The sequence below is a fragment of the Pseudochaenichthys georgianus genome, chromosome 16, assembly GCF_902827115.2.
Source record: "Pseudochaenichthys georgianus chromosome 16, fPseGeo1.2, whole genome shotgun sequence".
Classification (NCBI taxonomy): domain Eukaryota; kingdom Metazoa; phylum Chordata; class Actinopteri; order Perciformes; family Channichthyidae; genus Pseudochaenichthys; species Pseudochaenichthys georgianus.
This window is the reverse complement of record NC_047518.2, coordinates 25,364,584-25,381,652: the sequence shown is the minus strand read 5'-3', so window position 1 is coordinate 25,381,652 and position 17,069 is coordinate 25,364,584. Positions and strand designations below refer to the sequence as shown.

The 17,069-nt window shown below is 39.3% G+C and overlaps 2 protein-coding genes across 3 annotated transcripts; one reads left to right on the top strand and one right to left on the bottom strand.

Annotated features, from left to right (window-relative positions):
• Window positions 1-3,407: 3,407 nt before the first annotated feature.
• Window positions 3,408-5,110, bottom strand: hcst (hematopoietic cell signal transducer). 2 transcript variants are annotated; one of them, XM_034103126.1, is made up of 5 exons: window positions 5,025-5,110; window positions 4,440-4,504; window positions 4,232-4,252; window positions 3,708-3,842; window positions 3,408-3,563 (listed from the first exon to the last, which is right to left on the bottom strand). In XM_034103126.1, the coding sequence occupies exons 2-5, from the start codon at window positions 4,477-4,479 to the stop codon at window positions 3,520-3,522; spliced, it is 240 nt and encodes a 79-aa protein (XP_033959017.1). In that variant the 5' UTR covers window positions 4,480-4,504; window positions 5,025-5,110; the 3' UTR covers window positions 3,408-3,519. The 2 variants fall into 2 exon arrangements, with proteins under 2 accessions (XP_033959017.1, XP_033959018.1); XM_034103127.1 differs by having other exon boundaries at window positions 3,708-3,833.
• Window positions 5,111-8,842: 3,732 nt separating this feature from the next.
• nfkbid (nuclear factor of kappa light polypeptide gene enhancer in B-cells inhibitor, delta) lies at window positions 8,843-15,319 on the top strand. The gene is made up of 12 exons (XM_034101672.2): window positions 8,843-8,934; window positions 11,171-11,307; window positions 11,397-11,427; window positions 11,786-11,973; window positions 12,073-12,254; window positions 12,555-12,660; window positions 12,776-12,922; window positions 13,011-13,062; window positions 13,193-13,350; window positions 13,663-13,779; window positions 13,932-14,096; window positions 14,193-15,319. Exons 1-12 carry the CDS (start codon window positions 8,919-8,921, stop codon window positions 14,262-14,264), a joined length of 1,371 nt encoding a protein of 456 aa, XP_033957563.1. The 5' UTR covers window positions 8,843-8,918; the 3' UTR covers window positions 14,265-15,319.
• The last annotated feature ends 1,750 nt before the right edge of the window (window positions 15,320-17,069 follow it).

Below are 17,069 nucleotides of genomic sequence, written 5' to 3'. Positions count from 1 at the left end.
TCTACATGAACTAGTTCAGTTCACAGTTCACACATTTTAAAATGAACTAGTTCAGTTCATAGTTCATAATTCAAAATGTTGAACTAAAGTTCATGGTTTCAAAAATGAACTAATTTATAGTTCATAGTTCTTTTTTCAATACGTTGTTGCGAGCTATTATTTGTCTCCTGTACGATGTTAATGGGCCATTTCAATGTTTACAATATCCTCAGAGGGCCGTACAAGTTATTGACCTCTGCTTAAAAAAACTAAAATCACAGCTCATTCATTTCATGCTGTGCAAAGAAAAAGCAACCTCTTAATCCAGATATCTCACCATGACTCGCGTATGCATGCACGTGCAGGGTGTGGGGTGACCACCAACACAGAAAGATATGGACACAAGATGTGTGCAAATGTATTTAGTTTCCTATCCATGTGAACATGATTTAAGTGGGGGGGACCTAACCTCCTCTAGGGGGGTCCGGGGGGCATGCTCCCCTGGCAAGATTGTTTGCACTATGAGAGCAACATTAGGAGATCTATGGACACATCTCTCAACACCCAAACACAACTGTAAGCAGATTTTCTTTTAATTTATGGATATTTGACAAATCACTCCCCTTTGAAACTGTATTCTTCTTTATTAATAACTGTCATATAGTATTTTATACCTGTTTACTTTATTCTCTTGTTTTTTTTATAACTATAATGATCATATAAAGATGTGCCTTTACCTCACTGGTTGTAGACAAAGCTTCTTATATTCGTTAGCATAGCTAGCTAACCAGATGCTAATGATAACAACACAGTTATTGACTGTCTGATCAGTATGACAGATGAGCAGATCGCCACTGGGCTTTCAACTAAAGACACAGACACGCAGAAACTGCGGCATGTGTATGGACTTATCGGTACTGCAATTACTGAAGTGCTGGAGTGGCGTTCTGGTGCTCTCAGTCAGAACTGCACCCCTGTCAGTCGAGACATATACCACGTGATGACACGTTAGGCTCGTGTTGTGTTCAAGGACCCTGACCTTGGCCAGGAAAAACAGGAACTAGCTTGTTTAATTTGTTTGCGGTCTAGATTTCTTTCATTTTTTTATTCTTTGCGTGTGTTTATAAATTACCTCGAGGGCCGTACCAAATTGACTCGCGGGCCGTATACGGCCCGGAGGCCGGAGGTTCCCCACCCCTGCCGTAGAGTCTCACTCTGAGCGAGTGCTGCTCCAGCTGCTCTCGGCTTCGTCCATACTAATTCATTCATTCAATGCTTGCCGGTTCCGCGGTTCCACATTGTTTGTTGTGAGGAGTCTGATGACGTATATTATAGTGCGACAGCCAGGGGTGACAGGCGCGCGTCACAGGCAGCTTGCTGTTGCCAGATTGGGTGGTTTTCCGCATTATTTGAAGCCTGTTTACGGTGTGTTTTAACTGGGTTTTCGGCTGAAAGGCATATGAAATCTGGCACACTTTTGAACGCCGTTATAATACAGTGCTGAGAATGAACGCAGTTTTGAACGCCGTTATACAGCGCTGAGAATGAACGCGTTCTCAATTACGTTCATCTAGCGGAAATACAGTACGTTCAGTTCACGTTCGCCCAAAATATGAACGCGTTCATGAACGATCGTTCATTGAACGCGTTCAGGTACATCACTGCAGCACGGATAGTGCGCGCAACATGATTGCAGCGTCCAGGCAGCTCCCGTTCGAGCAGGGTCGGCTCCAGAACAAATCGAATGGGGGGGCAATCATTTAGCAAGGGGGGGGCACACACTGCCGTCAACAAACAACACACAAACACCAACGCAACTTCAATTTAAAAAAACATGCTGTAAAGTGTATTTCACACACATTGCAGGGGTGTAGTGCTATTGTATAGCGCACCTATGACTTGTGCATACATGCACGGTTGTGGCACGACCACCAAAACAGAAACATATGGACATAGGCCACCATATAAAAAGTGTGCAAATGTATTTAGTATCCTATCCATGTGAACATGTTTTAGGTGGGGGTGGACCTAACCTCCTCTAGGAGGGTCTGGGGGCATGCTCCCCCGGGAAGATTATTTTTAAAATATTGAAGTTAAATGCATCAATCTGGTGCACTTTGAGAGCAAAATGAAGAGATCTATGGATAGCCTACATCTCTCAGCATCCATATGAAACAGAACTGTACACAGATGTACTTTTTCTTTATGGATATTTTACTAATCACTCCCCTTTTAAACTGTATTCTTGTGTTACTGTCCTATAGTATTCCATACCCGTTTTTCATTTATTCTCTTATTCTTTAATAACTATAATGATCATATAAAGGTATTCCTCGCAAATACTTGTTTACATAAATGGTGACCAAACCGTCTACTATCTAAACACTGAGAGAGTCCTTACCTCACTGAGCTGAGGTTATACGATCCTCTCAGTCTGACAGGAGAGGACTCTCCTCCACCTTGGTGTAGAAACAGTTCTTTATATCCGTTAGCATAGCTAGCTAACCAGATGCTAACAACAACATTCCACGTTACCACTCGCGCACTCACAAAATGTGCTCGTGCCACACACACACAGAGCCGAGCTTGAATGAAATACAGACCCAGAAGTAGGCTACTTGTACTGTACTGTATATCATATTATTTTCGATGGCTTTACTGTATAATCAGTGTAACAGATGAACAGATCGCCACTGGGCTTTCATCTAAACACACAGCCACGTAATGATAACAAAACAAAGGGGGTCATTGGTCAAGCAACACACCAATCAGAGAGCAGCAGTGAGCACACCTCAGGCTGTGTTTTATATTTGTATTCTTTATTTCTGATGTATTTCACATAAAAAACCTTTAGTGGAAACGTTTTCACTGATATGATTTTTTTTTTAAAACGGCAAAGTGGCAAGGCTTGCCCACCCTGCGTTGGGGGGGCACAGTGACTCATTTGGGGGGGCATGGCCCGCGAATGACCAGGTTTTTGGGTTTAATATTCATGAGAATATTTGTCATTGTTCAAATGATAATAAACATTTGCATAAAGCATATTTGTCCACTCATAGGTTGATAAGAGTATTAAAAACTTGAAAAATATTCCTCTAAGTTACATTTAGAACAGATAAAAAATGTGCGATTAATTTGCGATTAATCGAGATTAACTATGGACAATCATGCGATTAATCGCGATTACATATTTTTAATCGACTGACAGCACTAGTTGCTACCTAAAGTCAACTGCAGAGGGTGCTGTATTTGTAAGAGTGCCAACATTTCATGAGCTGGTTAGCATTCAAACATATTTCACAAGGCTGGTGAATTTGATGTAGGCCTACTCCTTTAAAGGTTTCTGTGACCAGACACACCTCTCATTTACTAGGGTTTGCAACATGTGTGTGTTAAATAGTACTCTTTATAATTAACAAAAACTGAAATGTGTTTTAGACAGTTGTGTTTATTGCAAAAGAGTTGAATTCATATACTGTTCTAACATGTTGCAATACACTAAACAGGATCTAAGAAACTGAATGTAATTTCATTTTTAGATTAGTTCTTGCAGTTGGCCCGGACATTCATATACACTTTGTTAGCTGGGAAGATGAAAAGAAAGACACAAAGAGAGTAATTAGTATTTGACAATCCAAATTTAACGAAGTTACACTTCATTTACTGAATCCCACAACATTGCAAATATTCACACACAACAGAAACAGATTTAAGCCTAATTTCCTCACCATTTTCTCTCTTCTGATGCCTTAAACTGGCACATCGGTAGGTGACAATGACAATGATAAGGGTCAGCAGCACATCAGCACAGATGATGCCTGCTATTGTCCCCGGCTCGATCCTGTAGCAAGACACTGTGCTCTCTGGCAAGCAAGCAAACACACACACACACACACACACACACACACACACACACACACACACACACACACACACACACACACACACACACACACACACACACACACACACACACACACACACACACACACACACACACACACACACACACACACACACACACACACACACACACACACACACACACACACACACACACGCACACACACAAAAAAACACACACAGACAGACAGAAAAGAGTGGGATGGAAGACTTATGTAGGCCCAGACTGAATGGTAAAAAATGATTCATCAGGTGTTGTTGTCTAGCTTTATATTTGTGTTTTTCTTGTTTTATTAAATGACAAGTGTCATACAAATGTAATTTACGAGTTGCGTTGTGTTGTACATACCAGTGAGCGCCACAGCCATGTCTTACAGGAAGGAAAAGAAACAGAGAAATGAAGCACCAGAGATTTAGCATTTTCGTTTTTGCACACGGCAACACCTCTGTCAGTTCATGGAAGTTTCCGACGTGCAAACATTTTTGTGGTTTCATTTTCCTGTGCAAGACCACCTTAATTTCTGAGTGCATGTGAGAGAGAAAAGACATGTACTTACTGCACAGAAAAAACAGGACAATGATAAAGTTGTACGCCATTGTATGTCGACTCAGTTTTGGATTTCTGAAAGACAAAAGGAGAACAAACTTTGTTGTGTGTTACATACTTCAATAAGATACAAATGCATTTAATAAACACGATAATTTCATATTCTTCACATACTGTATGGTTGTTTGTGATTTCAGTGTCAAGTGTCAAAGCTACAGTAGCCTATATCACCTAAACCGTTTAAGACACTATTTTATTTTTTGTACTAATAAATGAACGCCTGCTGTATACGAATGAGTCAATCACTTCTGCGTAGGCATTTCACAGATACGGAAAAAGACAATAGAAAATCATTTAATTCTTGAATGAGCTCTCTTAAAATCACTTAAATATAGATAGACTAAGCTCTCTGTTTTATGATACATTTGGAATACACACTCACAGTTGTATACAAAAGTTTTCCAGCCAGAGATTCTGGTTGTTTCTTTAATCTCAAACTACATAGAAAACCATTTTGATTAGACTTGACAGATATTTAATGGCTAAAAGTTTTGGATGAGGAAGGGGGACTCGACGTGATTTAAGATTCTCTTACCTGTTCTCGTTGGGCTGATCTGCTGCATAGAATCCAAAAGATGATGTGATTCTTGTTTCCCATTACTTTTCACTTTTGACGGCTGACGTCAGATCACTTTCTTTCCTCTGGGGTGCCGAAACACTGCCTGTTTGTCTCTGTTTGAACTCAATACAGATTGCATGATCTGATGGGGAAAGAGCCATTATAATAGAATATAACACACTTGAATATCCTAAAGAAGTGTATCTTTGACTTTACACTCACACACAGAATAAATAAAATAAAGTACTAAATGCACACGTTGTTGAAAAATATACTCTATACTGTGTCATAAGTAAGTAATTAAGGTAAGAAAGTGTAAACATCAATCTAAAATGAAAAAATAAAAACTAATAAAAGTAAATGCAGTAGATTGATCAATTTCAGTCATTTTTATTACCTCACTGGATATAAATGAATGATAAATGTATACGTTTGTCACGTAATTGTTGCAGGTGGTAGTTTTGTCGCATTAGTTCATTTATAATTAGAATTTATAACCTTATCCCACAAAGTAATTAGAAAATAAAGCGTAAAATAAAATACATTTGAGTAAAAAGTACAACGTTGGCTGGTATGAAATATAGGAGGAATTATTCAATCAAAGTACACATATCTCCAAATAAAACTTAAAGGTGGGGTAGGTAAGTTTGAGAAACCGGCTCGAGATCGCTAGAATTTGAAAATAAACAACCGGAGAAAATCTGCCACTTCCTTATAGAGCCCCTCCTCCAACACACACGAACGCGCACATGACCAATGAGATAAATGTGTGCCCCCGATGGAAGGCTGACTGGCAGGTAGGTTGTACTTTTTACAGTATTACGGCTTTTACAGATGAATTTTTTTTATGGATTTGTTGTCAAAGCACTTAAGATATTCATTGCTATCGGGATGTTAAGAGCATTCCATGGAATATAACAACAAGTGTATCTCGAGCCGGTTTCTGAAACTTACCTACCCCACCTTTAAGTACAGTATTAGTTTAAATAATATAGTTAATTATATTACAATACTAGAAGTTATAGACATTACACTTACCATGAGGCAACATCAATTGTAACACAAGTATATTCAGGATAACACTAAACCACACAGTAAACAGATGTACACAAACTGCATGTCTATTACTGCCATGTGAGTTTAGAATATCAACAAATCTAGGTAAAAGTTTTAACTTTACAAAGATCATAAATCATTGTTAGAGAAATCATTACGACATTAAGGCGTTAAAGAATGTGTAATGTTTAAATGCTACCCCATGGTTCATTCATGCTTTTACAATGATTGTATCAAACACATTGCCTCAATTAAATGTCACCCGGATCATCCTCAAGGGGGCAGTCAACCTTTGTTTTCATGATTTGATTCTGTTGATTCAACTTAAAAATGTAGACCCTCTCTGTGGTTGTCTTTAGTTTCATTTCAGCTCATCAGTGTTTCTGTCTTGTAGTAGATTGGGTCTTACACTTTGTGACAGTAGATGGAGCTGTGACACTTGTATCACTTCAAAGATTGATGCCTTTTGAAACTAAAACAAATGTCACACACTGTTTTCTTCATTTTATCTGAAATTTTTTATTAACGTCCAATCTCATGTTAAATATTGCAGGCTAAATTGGGGAAAGAAACAATGTAAAAGATAAATAGTGTTAATTAATGGAGATATTATATAGAAATGTACAATATACCGTAATGTATTGCAGACACATATTTATAAATCCTCATTCACACCAACGCAACTCCGGTTCAAGCTCCGTGCTAGAGCTTTTTAGGTTCAGAACCGGTTCTTCGGTTTAGCTCCGGCTCTTTTCACACCGCCCAGAGTCCGACTGGTGCTGCGTCATTGCGTCATCGTTTGCGTTATGACGTAACCGTTTGCGTGCCTGCTTCATAAAGCCAAACCGCGCGGAAACCCCTCACAGCTGACACCGACAACAACAACAACAATGGCCGATTGTGCTCCAGCTTCCTCTGTACCTCTTCGGAAGACCAGATTCCCAGCAGGTAGCTGGTCTCTTCAGTGGACCACTGCTGCATCGTTGTGTACAAACTGGATAAAACGCCGGCTTTTTGTTGTTGTTCAGGAGTTGATCCCGCCCCTGCCCCTGCCCACGCCTCGACGTAAGCATGACGTATGCGGTGCTTTTGCTCTGGCCGGACAATTTTTTGGTGCTCGAAATGAACCGGATTCCGGAGCTAAGAGGCTGTTCCGCTGCGGTGTGAACAGGAAAACCCGGTGCTTTTCAAGCTCCAGCTCCGAACCGGCCCTGAAACACCGTTGGTGTGAATGAGGTAACCGAGACACAAACATCCATAATAAATACTGAACACGAAAAAAACAAGTTACATATTGTTTCAAGCTAAGCTAAGAGTAAATCTGATGGAATGATTGTAAAAGCAGCAACCCTGAATGTGTCATACAGGGAGAATTTTAGAAATGTGGAGAATATGAAAATGTTTACATTCTCTACATTTGAGATCAATTCACCAATTTACATTCATAATGTTTATAGGAAATCAAAAATGATGGTATGTTATTGAAAGTTATATTACCCAGTTTAAAGTAAAAGTAATTAAAACCAAATGTACCATCTTTGGGGAATAAAATGATAAACTGAAGTTCCAATAATGGTTCAATAGTCACAATCCTTAAATCAAGGTTTCTCCAAAATTAAGACTTTACTTTTTGTGTTTTTAGTAGTCTATATCTTCATGCTAACACTTTTGTAAAGAAATGTTACTTGTAATTAAGTCACTGAAGTCTAACACACTCATTTCTTTCCAGTTTCATAATGTTAATACAAAATGATATATACTGTATATATAAATGTCCAATGATTTACCTTTGAAACAAACTAATCTAAGGCTGCAAGAAGGAGTCAAAATGTAAAGATTTTTTGTTAAAGAAAAATAAATAAAAATCTCCGAAATCTTAGAACACGTTACCGTTATCTAAAACAAATTCTGCTCAGCCTACTTTGTAACCTTTAAACTAACTAACTAACTAACTAAGAGAATATGTTTTTACAATAGGATGCAATAATGTAAATCAAACCAATGCATTTGTTGAATTATATTAACCTGAACCAGCTTCAACATGAACATCTTGTAGCAGGGCCGTCCCTGGCCAACATGAGGCCCCACGCAAAGTTATATGATGAGGCCCTCTGTTTCGCGAGTGTCGACGTGGGGGTGCTAGTGGAGCCTCGCAGCGGAACCGTGCCACGCCACACTAATTGCACCGCATAAGCACAGAGGTGCGCCGCATTTTCGGCTCAGTTGAGGCAAACTCCGCAAGATGAGGCCCCACGCAGTCTGCATGATCGGCCTATAGGGAGGGACGGCCCTGACTTGTAGTACAAGTATGTATCACTCACTACCCATATGAAAGTAGAAACCTATAGATGGGAGCCATTCTGCATAATAGGTAATTTTTCATTTGATAAAAAAAAAACCCTCTGATAAAATCTGTGCTTTCAAATATTACACATTATACTATTCATTATTTTTAATAAAATGATCATATTACTACTTTCAAAATGGTTCAAAATGATGATTGATATTTTCTGTTTCTGTTTGTTAATAAGAACTAATGCAGTTCTTGTTAATAAGTGTTCATCATATTTCATGTTTGTACTCTGGTTGACATAACAGAGTGTTGCTTCCCCTTTGCAGAAGGCGTGCCCTACAGCTGGGGGCGGCGATGGGAAACAACGTGCTCTGTGTGTACATCAGGCAGCCATAAGACAACAAGCCCGCAGACCTCATCACAGAACATCACAGATCCCCCGGGCGCTGTCAATCATCATTCAACAGACTGGTGACAGAGAAGAACACCTGTTAACGATTCAAGGCTAAACCGTTTCTGACATGCACTTTGATAAATGTAAGTACTTTAATTTTGTTAATCAGTGTCAAAACACACATTTTATCACTGGTTTTATTATTATTTTCACTGAGTGCCGCTTTATACTTTAATGTTGAATGTTTTAATGTTTAATTTAACTATTACTAAGTTTTCTGGACAACATACACTTTAATATGTTTAGTTTTTATTAATTTGTTATTGTGTTTTTGGCAGCATTTCAATGAAAAGTCATTTAAACCTTGATTATATTTAAAGCCTAACATAACACATCCATACCTCGAACATCAACACATATATTTCATTTCACATTATTTGGGAGTTTGGATGTTAAATGTGACTGATCTCTTTAACTGTGTTGAAAAGTGAGACTGTGTTTCATAGCCAATATATCTATTTTATATTAGATATATATTTAGTGCAGCTGAGTGATACCCTTAGCCTTTCTCTCAGTTTACTTTGAATGACAGCTTGATTGTGGAGAATCCAAGAGTCCAGACATCATTTGGGGAAACCCTAATACGCCCCCACCCCTGCAGGCTTGTTTCATTTCCCCTTTAAATTATTGCCATACAAGCAAAATGTGTGATGTAACAGCTCAACTTTCTTTGATCGTGCCCTCTTTCGCACAGGCCTGACTGATCACATTATTTTTGAAATGCTTGCAGAGTTCTGTTAAACCACAAAATGAGGAAATTGGCACTGTGCTGTTTTTCTGTTTCTCTCTAATGCGAGCCAAAAGAGAAAGGTCGTCGGAATCCCCAACCTCCCACGCACATGAGTCAATGTCCAGGGGTTTCCAGTGCTCTTATTTGAATATAGCACAGAGTAGCCCAATGCAGTGTGTGGGCAGTAACCAACATGTATATGTGTGTTTTCTCTTTTAGAGAAAGCATTAGAAGTATCATCTAGTTTCTCTCTTAGTTCTATCAGCTGGTATTTACTGTTTGACGCAGATGTGTAGTTGCATGTTGCAGCATTACATCATCTGTAAAAAGGCATTTAGGTGTAAAGATCAAATGAGTCAGGTTGAGTTACCTATAGTAGCACCTTCTGAACTTGTAAATGAAACTTGGTGTCACTGAAATGTACTTTCTGATGATTAAGTGACCTTTATGGTGCGGTGGGGGCAGGTTGCACGGAGGAGACGCTCAAAGACCTTTTGTTTAGGACAGTTGAAAGTAGAAGCATATTTGTTTAAGGAAGTCAACCCTCTTTGTATTTGCCTTTGGGAATAGAGCAGTGTTGTCCCTGTGCAGTCAACATTCACAAGAGAAATGATAAAAGAACATGTCTCTTCTTCTTCTTCTTCAAGACATGTAGATGCATTAGAAAGCACAAGGCGACGTCACGTGTGTGGGTAACGTGCCTGTGTCAAACCAAAGGCAGGAAGATGTGGTTCTGTCAGCGTAACGGAGCGAGACAGGAACGTGTCATAGAAAATAAGCAGTGGTAATCCCATGCTCAAGGTTTTCTGATGAATCTGTCTGGTTTGGCTGGTTTTCTGTTTTCCTAAAGGAGGAGGTTTCTCAGAGCTTTATCTCATATCTCCAGTTCCACACACAGGGCGGAAATATCACTGTATCTTTCACGTGTGGTGAGAAGCTGTCGAGGAAACAGAATAACCTGTACGGTCACACCATGTCAGCTGGAAACATCTGTGTTCTGTTTTGTTATATTTTGTTCCTGTTTTACTCACCTGTTAGATGGAAATTATACTTTTTTGTTATCAGCAGGGGAAACATACTCATATATAATGGATATGATGTAGAGGAGCAGAAATGACTTCATGGAGAAACTGAGCAGGCAATATAAAAACAAACTAAGCATTTCTTCAGACCTGCATTACTTTAAATATAAGCTTGCAACATAATAAATATCTTATATTTCTATTGTCTCATACTTGTCAGCCTATCTTTTTAGAATTTGGTTTAATGCCATTGTATTGCTTTAATATTTGTATATATTGAATTTGTTTAATTATTGCCTCAGCTTTTGTTCTTAAAGCAACCAAAAAAAACAACATAATTTGTTGGTTATAAATATGGAATTCTAATGATTTCCGAACTAAAACAACCAAACTAGTTATTTTGGTTAATCTTATGACATTATATAGACCATCAAGATAATCGAAAACATAGCAGCAGCAGATGATGGATAATGTAAGAAAACTGTTAATGTTCAAGCTTCTGTTCTATGATATCCATCGTATGTGAGCAAAATATGACAAAAATAGTCTATACTTTTTCGTTTTCAGCGCCAAATGAGAAGCCGTGTTGCACTCTGCCCACAGTGAAGAAACTCTTGGAGCAGAAGAGAAGGCGAGAGACATCGTCTGTGCCCCCCCCCTGCTCTACGGCCAGCACAACTGCTGCTCCACCAACCACTGCGACAGTAAGTAGGATGCTCAGCTCACTTATAATGACATACAGATGTGATGCTTTGAATTACATCTCCTTCTCTATCTCTTTCTTTTTTTTCAGTTGTCTCTAGCAGAATCATTTCCTTGTTCAGGTAAGAAAAAAACAAAAAAAACACCTTAATGAGTCTGACGGCTGCTCTAAATGACATTTCTTTGCTATGTAGAACAGGGGCACTTTAGTTAATTTTGAAGCAAGTCTACCTGAACTACCCCGAGCCAATACACATTTGTAGGGATTAAGGAATAATTTGTAAACATAAGTATATATTTGTGACCTGTTTATTGTAAAGATGTAATGGGTTGGAGTGCCAAAGACAGGGAAGAGTTGTTTTGGTCTGTTTTGGGGATTCTTTCACAGGAACAAAAAAGTAAAATATCACCAGCCTTGTATCTTTCATTTTCATGTCATGCCAAGTTTAACTATTACTGACTGAGTCCCCTGTTTTCTAGGTGCATCAAGCAGCTACTCGGACATGGAGGTGAGTTATCCGTGGACCCCGGCACCAGAGTCTTCCGTCCATTTTTACCCCAGCCAGCATGGACCCAGCTACACTTCAGCCTACAGCCTCCCAGCGGCACACGAATATGGCACCCAGCAGCAGCTCCAGGGATTTATAGATACAATGCCCCAGACATATGTAAGAAATCGGTTTGTCATGGGCTTTCTATTAACAAGCTGTGTCTGTGTCATACCTCTATAATGGGTTGACCTTTATGACCTGCATTCTTCTGAGCAGGAGAACCAGATGACATTGGCAGATCCCAGTATGGCGGCGTCTTGGTCAGTCCTGGGTCTTCCTCAGACGACACAGCTGAGTTTTGGTCCGGCGATAGACCCCGCCAAGCTGGAAGAGGCCCGGATGCTTTTCAACGCGATGGACTACAGCAGAGCTACAGGGCAGGATGAGGACGGAGACACGTGAGTGATCATAGGGAATTAGTTATGTTGTTTATATATGTTTCTGTTTGTCTTCTGGTGAGACCCAGAGTTTAGATCAGTCACAAGCTAAAAGTGCCACATGTGCTGCTCAGTAATTCTAGAAAGATTAAGGAAACCAAGATGTCAATGAGTCAGCCGCTCCTGCTCGATTATTAGAAACTCAGATCAAATGTAGACAAATCAACTGTGAAAGGGAATAGTGTGAAATTGGTTGCGGGGATTACCACGATTTTCCAGCCTGATTTAAATCTAATTCACTGTGTGCTCTTGTTCTGTCAGCATCCTGCACATCTACACTGCCAAGGGGCTCAGGGAGTGTGCCTATGCTGCTGCAGAGAGGCTGAGGGATGTAGGCAGGCTCGATGCCAAAGAGCACAAGGGAAAGGTAGGAACACTAAATCTTACAAAGTGTACACCTTTTTTGACACAATTCAGTTAAATTACGAATATCAGCACAGGATGATTATTCCTAAAGTTGCATGTTGAATGTGTTTGTGCAGACCGCTTTACTGGTGGCGGTGACGGCCAACCAGCCAGAGATCGTGCAAGATCTGCTGTCATTTGGATCGGACATCAATGCATGTGATGTCAAAGGACAGACTGCCCTTCACCTGGCTGCCCACTACGGTTTACCTGGGGTTCTACAGGTAGAGCAGCAACTGTACAGCATTACGTTTGTATCACAGAACTTTAGAAAACTGAGCTTTCCCGAGCTGACCTTAATGTTTCTTACAGGCAATTCTGTCTAGCAGGCCGTCTGTCAACCTGGAGGCTTGCAATTTTGATGGTAACTTAATGCTGTTACAATGCAATGTTTTGTAACCTTAGCCATACATTATACTGTAGTTTGACCACGTTTTCCAAAGTAAATATCATTAGGGCCTTAATACAAACATGCGCCTTGTTCTCTGCCTCAGGTATGACTCCTCTGCACTGCGCAGCCATTTCTCACAGTGCCTCTGTGAAGGCATTCCCAAGCATCGGGCTGGCAGATGTTGGTCTTCAGACCGTGGCTGATGAGAAACTCTCCTGTGTGAAGATGCTCCTCGAGGCAGGGGCTTCCCTGCTCAGCCAGGTGCGTTTACAGCTCTCCTTTTTCTGAATCTCACAGATCTATAGATCTGTCACAATAGACGAGTGAATGGATAAGTTAGCGACAAGGTACAGAAACATGTCCAATATGTCAAACCCTGACCTTCAGTCAGTGTGAACGGTTCAAAGGGGAAGTGCCAAAGTTTATCTCACCATGATTATGTCATAGTACTAAATATTCCCCCTGCTCTCACTTTTGTTTTCTCTTACTTGTTTGACAACTAAATGTCAAAGTGTGACTTGTGGATTAATCATGTGTTGTTCTTTTACATCACGTTCAATTCTGCATTTCCAGGAAATCAAAAGCAACAAGACTGTGCTGCACTTGGCTGTAAAGGAGGGAAACATTGATCTGGTGACTTATCTGCTGAGGATTCCCCTGCCAAGCATGAAAGACTTTGTCAACTTGAAAGTGAGTCCCAAACAGACACCAAACTCATTTAAACTGGGTATTTAAATATGTATGTGTTTGTGTGTTTATGAAAAAAGTCCAAGCAAAAACTGTGTACATAGCCGAGTACAAACAGTCTGATTCATGCCGCATACTGTCCTTTTACGACACAGGCGCATGGCCACACAGCACTACACATGGCAGCTGGTCTCCATGGTAACCCCCACCAGGAGGATATTCTGCAGCTGCTGCTGCGCAAAGGAGCTGATCCCAGCATCCGCAACCTGGAGAACGACCAGCCAGCCCACCTGCTGCAGATCGGGCCCAGGGGAGAGAAGGTGAGCGGCCCCTCCTCTAACAGGCAGCCAAAGAGCATACAGTTCAGTCCTGCTGTTTCAATTCAATACCATCCTAATCTATCTTTTCATTTTTAGCTCAAGCTCATGCTGAAGAAACGAAGTGCTTCGTCTCGTCGACGCATTGTGTCCTTGCAGGACCAGGAATGATAAGAAAAACATGTGACCCTCCTTTGGAGGGAATGAGAAGTTACCTCTGTTAAGAAGGGGATTTAAAGTGTATTATTAAGTTGCTTTGGGAGTCTCTGGCCGATATACTGTTAACAAACTAGTTTGGGATATTAATCTTTAGATATAATTCACATTGGATTATTTAAATGATGCTTACAGTCTATATGTAGATATATGTTCTACATACAGGGTGAAGTGTTCTGTGTAGGTGCGGCATTTCATTGCAAACTATTATATCCTCCATTGATATATTTTCATAAAATGTTAGTATTTAAATATTTGACTGATTGTAATATTGTGTATTTATTTTTGATCAAATTGATAGTTTAGCTATTTGAAATGAACGTCTTTTAGTGGCAGCAATGAAAAATAGTTATCTTTAAACAGCAGAATGAGGAAGGTGGAGTAACATTCATTTCTCTTCCAGGCTAAACTCCCAGTCTAACGTTGATTTCTATGAAATCGTTTTTATGATCTCAGGGGCAATGTCCCTGAAACCCTCTGATTCTCATCCAAATCCCCCATCATGATAAGTTTTCATATTGATAAACTGAGTGATGGTTCTGATTTCAGTCAGCATGTGTGCTTATGTTAAGAATATGTATGTTAAAGAAATGACAAGAAGCTATCACATTATTTAACTTTTTTTCTGTATGCATCATACCTGCGTGCGTAATATCAAGTAAACATTTTCTTTGTGGGAAAAAGAAACTTGACTGTGTAAAACTAATGTATCTGAAACTGATTGTGACACAGAATGTTCTTATGAGAGAGACATTACATGAGTAAGTGCGGTGACTAACTGTACATTTTGGCAATGAGTCATGAATAAAAGTAGAATAGCTGTATTTAAAGTTCCATGTAAATGTTTTGATATTCAGGGCACCATTAGAATATTATCATTTATATTTATCTATTGAAATTAGAAGGATTGAAAATACACAATCCCACCAGAGGATTTATCTTCAGGCCCAATTTTCATTTTCACCAGTTTTACACGTCAAAGGTGAAGGTTTGTTTTTGACTAACTAGGTTCCTGTAAAGATAAATGATGATTATGACATTATGATAATAACATTTTCTGATATCAACATCATATTTACATCACAAGTTATGATCATTTCAAGCAACATGATTATTAAAGACAATGATAAAATGATGTCGAGTAGAGGAGATCTTTATTTCAAACAGTGGTCTTGTTTTTTCCAGCATTACAGGTAAAATTGTAATTTTTGCTTGAGAGGTAAAAAGAAGGAATTACTAATAAAACAAATATATGAATATACTATGCTAGATATTTCCTTTTAGCATGTTATATTTGGCCATGTGTGGATCTCTTCATTATTCTGTAATGCCAAAAAGTGATTGCGAACGAAGAAAAAAGGCAAAAGACAATTGTAACAATTTATCAATGCATGCAAATCCATGTTTCGAGCTCGAGATTTTGTCTATAAATATTTAATCATGCTCTTAATTTTATTGTTTTACAGACTGTTGTGAGGAATAGAGACATTTGTTTTGCATTTGTTTGATTCAAAGTATTATTCGGATAGAAATGTTGCTCACTTATTGTAAGACTTTCAACAGACTTCAGAGGGAGACAAGAGGGACCCAGGCTACGATGTGTTGTAAAACCCTGTTTATTTCCCATCCAGCTGGCAGAGGTACATTAGCCATAACAGTTTTTGTGCGTCTTCGGTGGCATGGTTCCTGTGACGACTTCCTCCCTTCCAAGTATACACTGCAGTTTCTATACAGTTTGAGGAGGCACTGCACAAGAAAAGGTAACAAATCAGAGCGAGTTGCAGAGTGAAAGTCTGCATTATTGAGTATAAAATGATCCTGAGGAGAAAAGTGAACTTACCCTCTGTCTTTGGAACCGGGGTAGCAGAGGAGTTGGAACTGCAATCAAAAATAAGGAACTTAGTACACCTTTGCATAGTTTCAATACATCAAGATGACTGATTATGATATAAAGATTAAAACTGTGGCCACAACTTCATCATGGCAAAACAAGTTGAAGCCACAGGGTTCTAACTGAGGTGTGTCTTTGGGCCAAAATGCAGATCTTTGTTCCGTTCAAACAGCAGCACTCATGCGTTAAGATTACATCAGATCAATACACACTGCCTACTCACTACCAACACAAGAGAGTGGTTATAAGAGCAAGCATGGAGATAAGGACGTCATCAAAGCACTACCTACATCTGATTTGTCATACAGGGTAAAAACTCTTTAATGTGTTGGAAGTGTGCTTTGGGGTTGGTATGCAGAAAAGGGAAGTTTTTTAGAAGAGGCAACCAGAGCAGGGATAGGAAAAGCTGTGGAAAACTCATTTTTAGTCAAAAAACAATACTGTAAAGGTTTCTTTTAAACATTAGTGGGTTTTTCCCATTTGAGTCAAATTCATACAACATGCACAGGCGAATCATCCACTGAGCCTTGCATATTTCTTACTTGGATGAGGGTTTTACACAATTTGTGAATTTTTTACCTGTTTGAGGAATGATAGATTAGTAACAGTGTAAATGTGCTTATGCATATATGAGAAAGCGTCTTTATTAAAGCGATAATTGAACGTTTTAACTTACTGAGGGCTATTAAAATGCCAGCGACAAACATGATTACGGCAAGGATGACCCCCGCGGTACACAAAGTCTCATAATCTACAAGGGAAGAGTTATTAACATGTAACATGGTAAATAACATGTAGCAAAAAAGTACAGAATGTGATATGTTTAACAGGATTTTGATAGTAGATTGTGTAAATCTTACCATATTCAA